This window comes from Pelophylax lessonae, assembly GCF_965119305.1.
Source record: "Pelophylax lessonae genome assembly, chromosome: 3".
Classification (NCBI taxonomy): Eukaryota; Metazoa; Chordata; class Amphibia; order Anura; family Ranidae; genus Pelophylax; species Pelophylax lessonae.
The window spans coordinates 14,378,026-14,392,615 of record NC_138770.1 but is presented as its reverse complement, the minus strand read 5'-3'; the positions used below and the strand labels follow the sequence as shown (position 1 = coordinate 14,392,615).

The 14,590-nt window shown below is 43.0% G+C and overlaps 3 protein-coding genes across 3 annotated transcripts in view; 2 read left to right on the top strand and 1 right to left on the bottom strand.

The window, feature by feature from the left end:
- Nucleotides 1-3,649, top strand: part of LOC309548725 (uncharacterized protein) — a gene marked incomplete at both ends in the record, with an annotated part of 79,092 nt that extends 75,443 nt beyond the window's left edge. The window contains one exon of the mRNA XM_082248680.1: nt 3,645-3,649. Coding sequence (XP_082104806.1) covers nt 3,645-3,649 — 5 coding nt within the window. The remainder of the gene's footprint in view (nt 1-3,644) is intronic.
- Nucleotides 1-14,590, bottom strand: part of LOC309550227 (uncharacterized protein) — a 1,381,219-nt gene that overhangs the window by 731,852 nt on the left and 634,777 nt on the right. Inside the window, 1 exon segment of the mRNA XM_082250638.1 lies at nt 4,630-4,844. Coding sequence (XP_082106764.1) covers nt 4,630-4,844 — 215 coding nt within the window.
- Nucleotides 1-14,590, top strand: part of LOC309548727 (uncharacterized protein) — a gene marked incomplete at its 5' end in the record, with an annotated part of 365,133 nt that overhangs the window by 87,245 nt on the left and 263,298 nt on the right. The gene's annotated exons all lie outside the window — the stretch shown is intronic.

Below are 14,590 nucleotides of genomic sequence, written 5' to 3'. Positions count from 1 at the left end.
AATACTTCCATCTTTGGTAATATTGAATGTCGTACCTGAAAAAATAAAAGTGTGTACCCTCATCCAAAAGAGGAGCACTTTAGGACAAGTCCACCATATGTGTAGAAAGGTGCCCATCTGGCCACACCCCCTGAAGCAGGAGGACGACGAGCCCGGGTGATGACACCAATTTCTATTATACTTAGCGCCATCAAATGGCCAAATGTACATTTTTAGTTTTAAATGAATGGTTGGCTTAACCACTTAAGCTCCGGAAGGTTTTACCCCCTTTATCACCAGAGCATTTATTTTTTTTTGCTATTTACCACTGCGCTACTATAACTGGTAATTGCGCTGTCATGCAACACTGTACACAAATTACATTTATATCATTTTTTTCACACAAATACTGTAAAGATTTTTTTGTGGCCTTCGATCACAACTGGGTTTATTTTTTTTATATAAACAAACATTTAGAAAAAAAAAAACAATATTTCTATTATAGAAAATATCCAATAAAAAAATTATAAATAAATAAAAGGAATTCTGCATACGTTTAGGTCAAACTGTTTTCTGCTACATGTCTTTGGTAAAAAAAAAAAAAAAAAAATCCAGTGAAGTGTATATTAATTGGTTTGAGTGAAAGTTATAGTCTACAAACTATGGTGTAATTTACACAGCTTTGACGTTATACTGGTAATGGTGGTGATCAGCAACTTATAGTGCGACTGTAATAGTGTGGTAGACAATTTGGCGCTAGCTGACATTCACTGGGAGGGGCATTAACTGACACTGACATCAATAGTGACACCAATACATTGATCAGTCACTATACACTGTCACTGTACTAATGACACTGACTGGGAACTGACATCACCAGTGACACCAATACAGAGATCAGTGATAATACTATACACTGTCACTGTACTAATGACACTGGCTGGGAACTGACACTGACACCACCAGTGACACCAATATAGAGATCAGTGATAATACTATACACTGTCACTGTACTAATGACACTGACTGGGAAGGGGTTAACATCTAGGGGCAATCAAAGGGTTAACTGTGTGCCTAACAATGTGTAGTGTGTGTAATCTGCGCTGCTTTCACTAACCTCCCTTGTTTATTTTCCTGATTTTCATAAAATTCATTGGACGAATGTGACAAACATTCATTCAGCTGATAAAAATTCTGGCTGTATTTTATTTAACACAGTGATTTCCTATGATCACCAGCTCCATCTAGTGGCCATATTACGGTATTTTTCCTGAAATACCTCCATCAGTAAAAATAGTGCAATAAAGCATTATGGCCACGAGATGGAGCCAATGATCATATGAGATAAAATATTGCCAAAACTTGTCACGGCTGGGCGAATGTTGGTCACACTCATTTAACTATTTTTGTATTTTTAAATAGACCTCTAAATGTTTCTGAAAGCTCACATCACAAAATGCACTCAGCCAATGAAAGGTATTGACTCTGTGACAGACCTAGCCGGGACAGAGGCTTTTGGAGAGGACTGGGAGCGAGCCTCTTACCCAGTGACTATGGGCCCTGGCATTTAAGGGAACACTACTCTTTGGAAGGTGTATGCCTGGGGGATCCGTGGAGTGGTCTTGTTTCTGATTCAAGTTTATGTCTCCCCAAAACACACAGACTCCAGGAACTGGAGGTTCCATATCCATATTTGGGGCCTCTATGCCTCAAACCAGCAATGACTGTAGATGTTATGTAATTAGCTCAAACCACTGGAGCCTCCTGTTATAACGTGTTTATGTTAAGTAGATCCCTCCCATTGTTCCATTGTTTCAGTCTGTCTGCTAGTATTGTCCCCTCCACCTAGGCTGGTTTAAGTGACCAGTTAATTAGCTAATGTTAAGTATATCACTGTAAGTTATCAGTTGCTAGAGGGGGAGTAGCGTAGTTCATGTTACATAGTTTGTGAGGTCGAAAAAAGACATCAGTCCATCCAGTTCAACCTATGATGTGTGTGCGTGTTTGCTGTTAACCGTACATTGTATACCCCTGTATGTTGTGGTCTTTAAGGTGCCCATCTAATAGTCTTTTGAAACTGTTGATGCTCCCTGCTGATACGACTGCTTGTTGAAGAGAATTCCATATCCTTACAGCTCTGACAGTAAAGAACCCCCTACGTATTTTAAGGTTAAACCGTTTTTCCTCAAGTTTTAGTGAGTGGCCACGTGTCTTATTGTATTCCCTTACTCTGAAAAGTTTGTACTTTATGCTAAGGTCACCAGTACAGTATTTGTACATTGATATCATATCCCCCCTCAATTGTCTCTTCTCCAGAGAGAATAGGTTCAGTGCATGTAGTCTTTCCTCATAGCTGATGTCCTCCATTCCCCTAATTATTTTTGTTGCCGTTCTCTGGACTCTCTCCAGTTCCAGCACATCCTTCCTGAGGACCGGTGCCCAGAATACTCCAGATGTGGCTGGACCAGAGTCTTGTAGAGTGGGAGAATAATCTCTTTATTTCTGGAGTGAATCCCCTTTTTATACATCCCAGTATTCTGTTGGCTTTGCATGCCACTGCCAAGCCTGTTGTCTACCAGTACCCCAGGTCCTTTTCCATCCTAGACTCCCCCAGAGGTTCCCCCCCTAGTGAGTTGCTTGTTTCCGTATTTCTGACACCCAAGTGCATTACTTTACATTTTTCAACATTAAACCTCATCTGCCAAGTTGTTGCCCACCCTATTATTTTGTTCAGGTCCGCTTGTAAGGTTTCCACATCCTGCATAGAAGATATTGACATGCTTAGTTTACTATCATCCACAAATATGGAGATTGTACTCAAAATCCCCTCCTCTAGATCATTTATGAATAAGTTAAACAGGATTGGCCCCAGGACAGAACCTTAGGGGACCCCACTTTCCACACCCGCCCAATCCGAGTACTCCCCATTAATTACCACCCCCTGTACTCTCCCCTGGAGCCAGTTCTCTATCCAGGTACTCACCCTATGGTCCATACCTACCTTCCTTAGTTTGTACAGTAAGCGTTTGTGGGGAACGGTGTCAAAGACCTTTGCAAAGTCCAGATACACCACATCCACAGGCTTACCTTTATCTAGGTGGCAGCTCACTTCATCGTAGAAGGTTAATAGATTGGTTTGCGAAGAACCATTTTTCATGAAACCATAGTGATTACTACTAATAATACCTTTTTCATTACTAAAGTCTTGTATGTAGTCCCTTTTTTCCAATCAGCTGGCACCATACCCGTCTGTAGACTATCCTTAAGGATCAAGAATAATGGTCTGGCAATCACCTGGCTGAGCTCTTTAAGAACCCTCGGGTGCAAGCCATCCGGTCCCGGTGATTTATTTACGTTAAATTTCTCTAGTTTAGTTATAAATCTATCTTCTGTTAGCCATGGCGGCACTTCCTGAGGTGTATTATTTAGTTTAGCCTTACAAGCTGGGTTAGTGAAGCCCCCCGATTCTTTTGTGAAGACTGAAGAGAAGAAATTATTTAACACTTCCGCCTTTTCTCTGTCCTTAGTGGCCATATTTCCTTTGTCATCTTTTATGGGGCCAATGTGTTCTGGCCTCGCTTTCTTACTGTTTATATATTGGCTTGGTTATGTATATGTTGGCTGTTCCTTAGTTATGTTACATATATTCTTGTTTGTATTGTTAGGGTAATATGATCAGGAGGGGATGTCCTCCTGTACGCTATGAAGTATGTGTCTGAGATTCAATAAACAGTCATTCCTTTGGATTTTACCTCACATCTTGTCTGTGTACGATGTTTGTGGTAAAAGGGGCTGCTATTAGCTCTCAGTCTGCCCGGAAGGGTTTGGAGGGCAGGAAGCACCTAGTCGGGGTGCCAAGCAGTTCCGTCACAGACTTCATTTTTATTTTTCTCCTGCTATCAATGGCCAACACAGTACAACACTTCATCCATGTCTCTGGTGATCTCTGATCTCCTTATCAACTGTTTCTTACATGATGAAGATCAGCCATGGAGTATATCTGAGGTGTATATCAGGGGGTGCTTCTTTCACACATGAGAGCTGTGATGTCCAGCAACATTCATATAGAAGACATTTCCCACACTCAAGGCACTAATACACCTCGAGGGTTGTGTGGGATCCCTGATGTACAGGATAACAGGACTTCAGTGAGGAACAATTCCCTCACTCAGGACAGGAAAATGGCTTCTTCCCTGTGTGAGATCTCTGATGTCTGTAAAGATGAGACTTCTGTGAAAAACATTTCCCACACTCAGGACAGGAATATGGCTTCTCTCCTGTGTGAGATCTCTGATGTTTGGAAAGATCAGACTTCTGTGAAAAACATTTCCCACATTGAGGACAGGAATACGGCTTCTCCCCTGTGTGAGTTCTCTGATGTATAACAAGGTATGAATTTCGTACAAAACATTTACCACAATCTGAACAGGAAAATGGCTTCAGCCCTGTGTGCAGTTGCTGATGTTTGTGAAGTTGGGACTTCCGTGAAAAGCATTTCCCACAATCAGGACAGTTATATGGCTTCTCCCCCGTGTGACATCTCTGATGAATAACAAAATATCTTTTTGTTGGAAAACATTTCCCACACTCAGTACAGGAATAAGTCTTTTCATCCATGTGAGACTTTTGATGTCTGGCAAGACTGGACATCTGTGAAAAACATTTCCCACACTCAGAACAGGGAAGTGGCTCCTGCCCCGTGTGCGATCTCTGATGTTTGTAAAGAGCGGACTTGGCTGAAAAACATTTTCCGCACTCAGGACAGGAATATGGCTTCTCCCCCGTGTGAGATCTCTGATGAATGATTAATTGGGACTTTCGTGAAAAACATTTCCTGCACTCATTACAGGAATACGGCTTCTCCCCTGTGTGTAATCTCCGATGTGGGTAAAGACTGGACTTGTCTGAAAAACTTTTCCCACACTCAGGACAGGAATATGGCTTCTCACCTGTGCAAGATATTTTGTGCACATCAAGATTGCATTTAAAATGGAAACACTTCCCGCACTCAGTACAGGAAAACCTCTTATCTGTTGGAAGGACGGCACCGTCCCTCACAGTCTGAGGTTCCTCAAGATAAGAGGAATACGATGATCCATCTACACTGTGTGGTGCCGGATGGACATTTGAGGTAGCCGGGTTTTCTCCTGGACTATATTGTGTGATGTCCTCATCTTCTACTTTACAGTCTGGAGACAAAGTGAGACAATCCTCTGAGGTTTTCCTCATCTCCCGTCCATCTACTAAAATAGAAAAATAAAGATTATTATTAGACATGAGCAGATTGGTTCCCCTAAACTAGGACTCTACCCACATCAGGCAGCTTTGTCTCTGAGGATCTTACAATTCCCCCCTCAAGGTAACTAGTAAATGGGTCCTCTGATCTCCTACCAGTTCATTTCTTTATTCATGAACCTTAGTCAGAGAGTGAGGGAACAACAAGAACTGTCTTTTATAGGATTGACAGTGATGAAGGGATTATAGGACGAGTGTCCCCACCCCCTCTATCACTTATTGCCATCTTCCCAACACAAGAAGTCCTGCACTTCCTTATTTAGTCCATGATTTAGTCATGAATAACGGCGGGGCTGAGCCCCACCAGAGGTCAGAGAGTGAGGATGGGGGGGGAGAATAACCAAGATTAAGACCAGACTGAAACTGAAGACCACCATCATTGGGTTACTGACTCCTCCCTCATTATCACTTTCTGTTTAAGGTTCCAAAGTTTGAGGATGTTATCACATTATTATTAACATGTAAAAGTCTGTCCTCCAATCAAATCATCAGATATAAAATGTCCAGCTGATAGAAAATGAGTGCAAAAGAAGTAAGGCTTATGTAATATACAACTTAGTATATAGTATACAAAAGTTAGGACTATACAGTATCTGAATTATGTACAACAAAGATTATATAGTGCAGGGGTCAGGAGTATGTAATGTACAACATAGAGTATATAGTGCAGGGGTCAGGAGTATGTAATGTACAACATAGAGTATATAGTGCAGGGATCAGGAGTATGTAATGTACAACATAGAGTATATAGTGTGGGGGTCAGGACTCATAATATTAGTATTCAGCAATCAGTGGAAGCTTATATGTTACTTGAGACAAATTTCAGGGGTCCCACACCGCTGCCTCCCATCTCCTGAGACTGCACTCAGTGACTTGGGACTGAGACTATACAGACATATCCCTCCACCCGGCACAGCCAGCAAACATTAAAGCAAGTAAATCTGGGAAAATTGCTGTCAGAGATCTTGCTAGACCTGGGCACTCTGGACCAATCAGTGAGCAGTATGGGTGGAGGAATGTATTTAGTGTTAATGACCCACCTGTGCTGATCTCTGTAGGAGTGTCCTCCTCTATAAATGTCCCCGTTATTCCACCCTCCTCCATAGACTGCTGATCATCCCTCACATACGTCTCTTCTTCTTCTGCTTTAACCTCAAATTTTATATCTATCAGATCTTCACCCTAAAGAAAATGAGAGAAAAATCATCTGTAAAATATAAGCTCACATAAAATAATCCACACATCATCTCCACAAGTCCATGTTCTAGATACTCCATTGCACCAACCTTGTAACATTGAGGGATGGTGTGACCTTCCTGTGTGGAATCCCGGGAATACAGAGGACGGGGACATCTCTCTGGTGGGTTCCTGGTATTAGGTGGCTCCATCATATCCTTGTGTCCTTCTGAAAACTCCTCCATCACTCCATACTCCTCATCCTCCTCTTTATACTCTTCTTTAACAACAATATTATAATCCCCGAGGTTTCCACTCTGAATATATAATAAAACATTCATTGTAACAAACATGCTGTGTATAAATTATAACTACTAATAATTGTCAATCATCTACCTGAGTACACTGCCGGGGTATAAGATTAATACTTCTAAGATCGAGGATCTTTCTATCAACATTCCTCCCACAACTCTGGGCACCTTACAATCCGCTTACTCGTATCACTAGTGTACCTGTTCCCTCAAATACCTTGTTATTTATGTGACACCTTCTCCTCATTATACTAAGCTAACCTTCCTTCTTTATTTCAAGACATACATTTATCCCTGAAACAATGGGATGCTTACTGTATAATATCTCCTGGCTAGGCACGGTAAATGTCCTCAAAATGTGGTTCCTCCCCAAACTGCTGTACCTATTGGAGACTCTCCCGGTCCAAGTCCCTCTTTCTCTGCTGAAATTGCTGCAAAGTACCTTTGTTACATTTATATGGCACCATAAGTCCCATCGCATAGCACAATCCACTTTGCTTTGGCTGAGATCTAGGGGCGGTCTGGGAGCACCTGACCTGTTAACCACTTCCCATCCGGGCCAATTCTGGCATTTCTCTCCTACATGTAAAAATCATCATTTATTTGCTAAAAAAAAAAATACTCAGAACCCCCAAACATTAAAGAAATATATCTATACTGTATATATATATATTTTTTTTTTCAACAAAGACCCTAGAGAACAAAATGGCGGTCGCAGCAATTTTTCAAACACAATTGTTTGGGGAAAAAATACACTTTAATGAATTTTAACTAAAAAAAAAAAAAGATACTGCAACCCATTTTTTGTAAAATATATATGATGATGTTACACTGAGTAGTCAGATATCAAACACATGTGTCATGCTTTAGAATTGCACCCATTCGTGAAGTGGTGCAAAACTACGGTACTTAAAAATCTCCATAGGCGACGCTTTCCAAATGTTTACAGGTTACCTGGTTAGAGTTCCAGAGGAGGTCTAGTGCTAGAATTATTGCTCTCCCTTTCATGTTTCCAGCAATGCCTCACATGTGTGGTCTATATATATATATATGTGGGCGCAACCTACGTATGCATTTGCTTTTGCGTGCGAGCACGAGGGGACAGGAGTACTTTAGAAACGTTTTTATTATTATTATTTATTCATTTTTTTTTTTTTTTTATTTGTACACCAACTCTATTTTTTTTATCACTTTTAGTCCTATTACAAGAAATGTACACATCCCTTGTAATAGGAATAAGGCGTGACAGGTCCTCTTTATGGAGAAATCTGAGATTAAAAAAAACATTGATCTCTGCTTTCCAGGATGAAAAACTGGCAGTGTTTACATCTGACAGCACCAGAAGCGATGTCATAATGTTGCTTTCGGCCTCCCAGGAGCATAGAGATGGCCGGGGACCATCCATTCCATGGTCAGCTCTATGGCACTGGAGGGCAGCAGGAGAGGGGGAGGACATCCCCTCCCTCAGCCTGTAAATCAAGTGGCTCATGACCAGCTAGTGTTTTTACAATATAGGGCATTGTTGGCTGAAAAGAAAGATATCTGGATGATGCCTGTAGCTGCACCCATCATCCAGATATCACCACTTCAAGTCTGGGACGTCATATGACGGCCTTCCGGTGGGAAGTGGTTACATTATTATTATACCTCCCACCTCCAGACTTTCATGTCCTGGTCTGTCCATCCCCCACCCAGTCGCCGGTCTGAAATAGAATTTGGGCTTATCTACCCCACTCACCCATGCCCTTTATTATGGTCAGCTGACTCCACCATGTCCTCTCCACTGAAACAATCCTCCTCCTCTTTGCTATTTATGTTGTCCATATGGAAAAAATATTGCACAGGGTATTTTCTTTCTTCACCATGTTCTCTCCTGCTTAATCTTTTATATAATCCTTCAATCCCAGACTCCCTGTCCTATGGAAGGATCCTGTCCTGGGCCGAAGCCAATAGATTTCAGTTGCGTCATTTTAAATAAACATGTATACCGAGGGCTGAGGGCACAGATCATAGATGGCTTCATGGGAAGACCAGGACAAACCTATGCAGTTGTCAAAATACACGTTGTATAGTGCAAGATACAGGCGTACACAAAACAAAAGACCACGCTAGGTGCCCCCAGTGGTCACTAGAAGGAGAATTATCTGCAGGACTGTGAAAACAACAGCCAGGTATATTAAGGGTAAAAGTCTCACAACAGTTTATTACCCACAATGTGGTGGATAATAACAGTCAAGCCAACAATACCACTGCAAAAGGTCCCTGGGCATTAATGAAAGGGCTGATAGGGGGTTGCCAATCCAAAAGCCCTGGGAAATACGATACTGCCACTTGGGGAACCAGACGAAGCGCAACAACGGGCTAGGGTGACATCATGGTTGGCCAGTGGGCGGGAGCAGGAAGAACCAGAGGAAGCCTCAGGGTCCCAGCATGTAACACAAGCTTGGACAGTTGCCGTGATGACATGTTTCGCACCCATGCACTTTATCAAGTCATGATATATCATGCTATAATATCTATATACCCTCTTCATGGCGTAATACCTATATACCCTCTTCATGCTTGTGATGGACCCTGTACTCAAGAAAAGTATGTCTGCCATATAAGCTTCCCTTGCCTGGTACCAGCACGATCCAAGATCCCTTAGCCCACCCAGTCACTTGTCAAGACATCAGTGTAGGGTGGTAAGAAGCATAAGACTGTTTATTCAAACACAGGCACAAAGAGTTATACTCTCTGGGACAATCCCCCCTCCCCTTTAGTAGCTAATCCACATACACATATACATCCCATAATAGGTTGATCCCAAGGCAGACAGAAACAATAGAACGATGGGATACAGGCACTTAACAACAACAAACCCCACCCCACTTCAAACTATCAAGCAATGGTCTATTAGATAAACTCCTACAAGCAGCCTGAAAATGTCGAACCAATGTATCATAATATATTTCTTGAGGGATATTGTTCATAAATATTATGGTCCTAAGTGAAAGAGCCCCCTTCATTCTTTCAACACAAACCACACATATAGAACCAAGGATAACCGGGGTAACAGGAAATGCTGAGTCCAGTGTGGTTGTACTGTGAGTCTGGTTAGTGCAGACCCAACTGGGTTTCTCCATCACCCTGTGCCCCTAATAGACACAGGGTGACTTACACATAGGAGGGGCCGGGGGAGCCAGGCAAGGAGTTTCCTGACCTCTCTAAGGTAATCTGGGTTCCACAAGCCCCCCGCCCAAAGTAACTCCCGTCACAATGCTGTAATATCTATATACCCTCTTCATGCTGTTTGTGTTGTTTGCATAATTCAAACCATTGACTATTTTCCTCTTTATTTTTGGGAAATTCAATAAAAATAAAATAACAAAAAAGAATTCCCAGCACCGCTCACCTCTCCTGTCAGCAGCTCCATCATCTTCTTGGTGACTTCTAGAATCTTCTGCATGTTGTGTTTCTCGGGATTTAGGGAGTCACATGGAGGCACTGTGATGGTCATATGATCACCTGACTTCAGAAGAGGAAATCTCTGTATTGAGGAACCAATAGGAATATCATGTTAGAGTCCCAGAATCCTCCTCACCTCTCCGGTCAGGTCTGTGTTTTATTTATAGAGATAAGAGTGATGTCATGTGACCTCCCAGAATCCTCCTCACCTCTCCGGTCAGGTCTGTGTTTTATTAATAGAGATAAGAGTGATGTCATGTGACCTCCCAGAATCCTCCTCACCTCTCTGGTCAGGTCTGTGTTTTATGAATAGAGATAAGAGTGATGTCATGTGACCTCCCAGAATCCTCCTCACCTCTCCGGTCAGGTCTGTGTTTTATTAATAGAGATAAGAGTGATGTCATGTGACCTCCCAGAATCCTCCTCACCTCTCTGGTCAGGTCTGTGTTTTATGAATAGAGATAAGAGTGATGTCATGTGACCTCCCAGAATCCTCCTCACCTCTCCGGTCAGCAGGTAGATGATCTCCAGGGTAAGGTTTAGTATCTTCTCAGTCATGTGACTCCGGTCCTCCTCCATCCTCATTGGTGCCATCATTTGATCTATACAGGTCTCCTTGTAGACAGATAACTTTGGGAAATGAAAGTAAGAATTATTTGGATGGTAATAGTCACACAGTAATAGGATGTGGATGTGAGGGGGTAATAGAGGCGTTGCTGTACATTCAAGAACAACTACCTGCATGGGAATACATTTATCATTATACAGGATTTATATAGCGCCAACAATTTGTGCAACGCTTTACAACATAAAAGCAGACAGTACAATTACAATACAATTTAATACAGGAGGAATCAGAAGGTCCTGCTCTTTAGAGCTTACAATCTAGGAGGAAGGGTCAAGTGATACAAAAAGGTAATAACTCTGGGGGATGGGCTGATGGAGAAAATAAAAGTATAGTTGTTAGGTGAGGGCAGAATAGGCTTCTTTAAAGAGATGAGATTTCAGGGATCATCAAAAGGCAAACAGAGAAGGAGATAGGGAGTTCCATAGGATAGGAGTGGCTTGGGAGAAGTCCTGGAGGTAAGCATGGGAGGAGGTGACAATGGAGCTAGAGAGCAGGAGATCCTGGGAGAAACAAAGAGAACCATTTGCTTGGTTTTGTGAGACTAGGTTAAGCTGGGGGCCGAGTTGTGGATGGCTTTGTAAGTTATTGTTAGTATTTTGAATTTAATTGTTGGGTGAGTGGCAGCCAATGGAGGGATTGACAGAGAGGGGTGGCAGACGCTGAGCGGTTTGTAAGGTGTACAAGTCTTGTAATAGCATTCATACTAAAAGGAGATAACCTATGTAAGGGGAAGCCAATAAAGAGAGATGCAGTATTCAAGGCAAGAGATAACCAGGGAGTAGATTAGGAGCTTTATGGAGTCATTGGTTAGGAAGGGTGTATTTTGGAGATGTTTCGGAGGTTAAGCACTAAGCTGTGGACAGTGAATGGATATGGAGCAGAAAAGATAATTCAGAGTACAGGATTACACCTAGAACCTTGGTATGGGTGCACGGGTTGATAGTTGTGCCGTCCATTTTGACAGAGAAATCAGGGGAAGAGGCGTGTGGAGGAGGAAATATTATGAGCTCAGTTTTGGATAGAGTGAGTTTGAGGAAGTGGAGTGACATCCAGGCTGATATGTCTGTTAGTAAATTAGTGATACGTTAGGAGGCTGATGGAGTGAGCTAAGGGGTAGAGAGATAGATTTGGGTGTAGTCAGCTTAGAAATGGTATTAAAAGCCATGGGAGGCAATCAATTGACCCAGGGAGGAGGAGTAGACTGAGAATAGGAGAGGTCCAAGAACAGAACCTTGGGGAACCCCGACAGAGTAAGGAAGAGGAGAAGAGGGAGTCGAATTGTAGGGGACACTGAAGGTTCAGTGTGATAGGTTGGATGAGAACCAGCGAAGAGTACAGTCACAGAGACCAAAGGAGTGGAGTTTTTTGAAGAGGAGGGGTGGTCCACTGTATCAAAGGCAGCAGAGAGGTCCAGGATTAGGAGTACAGAAAAGTTTCCATTGGTTTTAGCTGTTCTCTGTAAGGAGAGCAGTTTCTGTGGAGTGTTGAGAGCGAAATCCAGACAGAAGGGGATCGCAAAATTTGTTCTCAATCAAATAGTCACACAGTCAGTTGTAGACCAGGCTTTCAAGGAGTCTGGAGGAAAAGGGGAATGAAGGAGGTGAGCATGGGGTCCAGAGAGGGCTTTTTAAGGATAGGGGTGACTAGTACATGTTTTAGAGAGTTGGGGAAGGTGCCAGAAGAGAGGGAGAGATTTAGGATGTGGGTTAGAGAGTGTAGAATAAATTCAGAGCGTGACTGTAGCACTTGTGCGGTAGCAGGGTCCAGGTGGGAGTTAGAAAAAGGTTTAGAAGCCTCATCAATAGCTGCAGGATTGAATGGGGAGGTAATGATTGGACATGGGGTGTTAAGTGGGGGATGTATCTGTACATTGGAGATCTCTTTATCATGAATTGATTCAATCTTATTGTTGAAGTGATTGGTGATCTTCTGGGCAGTGAGTGAGTTGGAGAGTGGAGGCAGAGGAGGACGAAGAAGAGAGTTGAAGGTAGAGAAGCGCTGTCTGCTTGGCAGTGAAGAGGCAAGAGTGGCATTTTCGGAGGGCAGATTTATATTGGTTGAAGTCATTCTGGGACTTAGTCTTACGCTACAGGTGCTTAAGAGTGCAGCTACGTTTTCTGAAACTTCTGGTGTCATCTATTTTCCAAGGTTCAGGACCTGATTCTGTGTGTAGTGAGGGGGACCAGCTTGTCTAGAGAGGATGACATAGAACTGTTGTAGATAGAAGTGGCTAGGTTGGGGCAGGGCAGGGGTGAGATTTTGTATAGGGGTGGTCAGTAGCAGAGTTGAGAAGTGTTGTGATGTTGAAGGTTTCTACAGGTAACTGTAAGGTGGTTGGGGAGAGAGAAGGTGGAAGCCAGGGAGAGAGCAAAACGAATAAGGTGGTGATCAGAGAGTAGGAGAGATTGTTGGATGGGGTGCATAGATAGGAGAATACAAGGTCAAAGGTGTTACTGTGTTACCATCGGAGTGGGTAGGAGCCTGTATACATTGCTGCAGGTCAAAAGAGGAGGCTATGCTGAGAACTTGAGAAGTAGCTGTATTATTAGCATTAACAGGGTGTTGAAGTCACCAAAAATTATAGTCGGGATTTCCGAAGAGAGGAATGGAAGAAAAGAGACAAATACAATGTGCCTCTGAAGAGGGGAGTGTTAGTAGGGGAGGTGGGTGAAGTACCTGTTAGGAGCTGCGTAGGTCTGGAAGAGTGAGTCCAGAGAAGGCCATCATGGGGGAGGGAAGCAGGAGAAGCAGTGTCAGATTCATGAAGCCAGGTTTTGGTAATGGCAAATAAGTTAAAGTAATTTGTGATAAAGAGGTCATGGAGGGAGGTGAGTTTGTCACAGACAGAGTGGGCATTCCAGAGGGCTCAGGAGAAGGGGAGATTGGTTTTGGGAAGAAGAGTAATGGAAAACAAGTTTTGTGGATTGCGGCTGCTGCCATAAAGTTTAGGGTGATGGGAGCATTGGGCACAGTTATATGATGGAAGCCCAGGGTTTGGGGATAAATCTCCAGAGGTTAGAGGAACTGAGTGAGGTAGTGTGATTTATATGAAGGGACATGTCCCAGCGTCCTGGATGTTTTATCAGCATGTGGGTATAGAATGAGCAGGAGATGGTGAGTGCAGTAATAGGGAGAGGACAGAAGGGAGGGTGATATATAGAAGGTGTGGGGTGGAGAAAAGGGGTGAAAGAAAGAGAGTATAAGGAGAGAGGACACAACTACCAGAAGGAGTGGTAGAGAGCGCATGTTACAGAGTGGAAGGAGAGCTGAATAGAGAGACAGGATCACCTGCAGTCTGTTTGGTGCTTTTCAGTGCAGTTTGTTATGTATGTTCACTTTGTGCAATCGCTGAAGTGCAGAACTTGAAGTGCAAATCACTTGTATAAAGAATCACTTAGAGAAAGAATCACTAAAGGCCCGTACACACGTACCGATCGTCGGCATACAAACGTCGGTGGACGAAGGATCTGCCGATTGTACGCGTGTTAGTATGGTGCCTCCGACAGATGTCTGCGCACAATCCGCGGACAAAAGTCTTTCGTGCAAACATGAAAATATTTGTATGCCGACACCAGAACGGACGATTGTTCGCCTGTCAGTACACAATTCGGCCGACAGACCGCAGATTTGCAAGACTGGGCATGCTCAGAAAATAGAAAACACAGGGAAAGTTAACCATTACATGACATCACTTCTGCAGTCGGCGGACAAAATTCTTGTGCTGTCCTTGTGCTGTCTTTGCACTTTTCAGCAG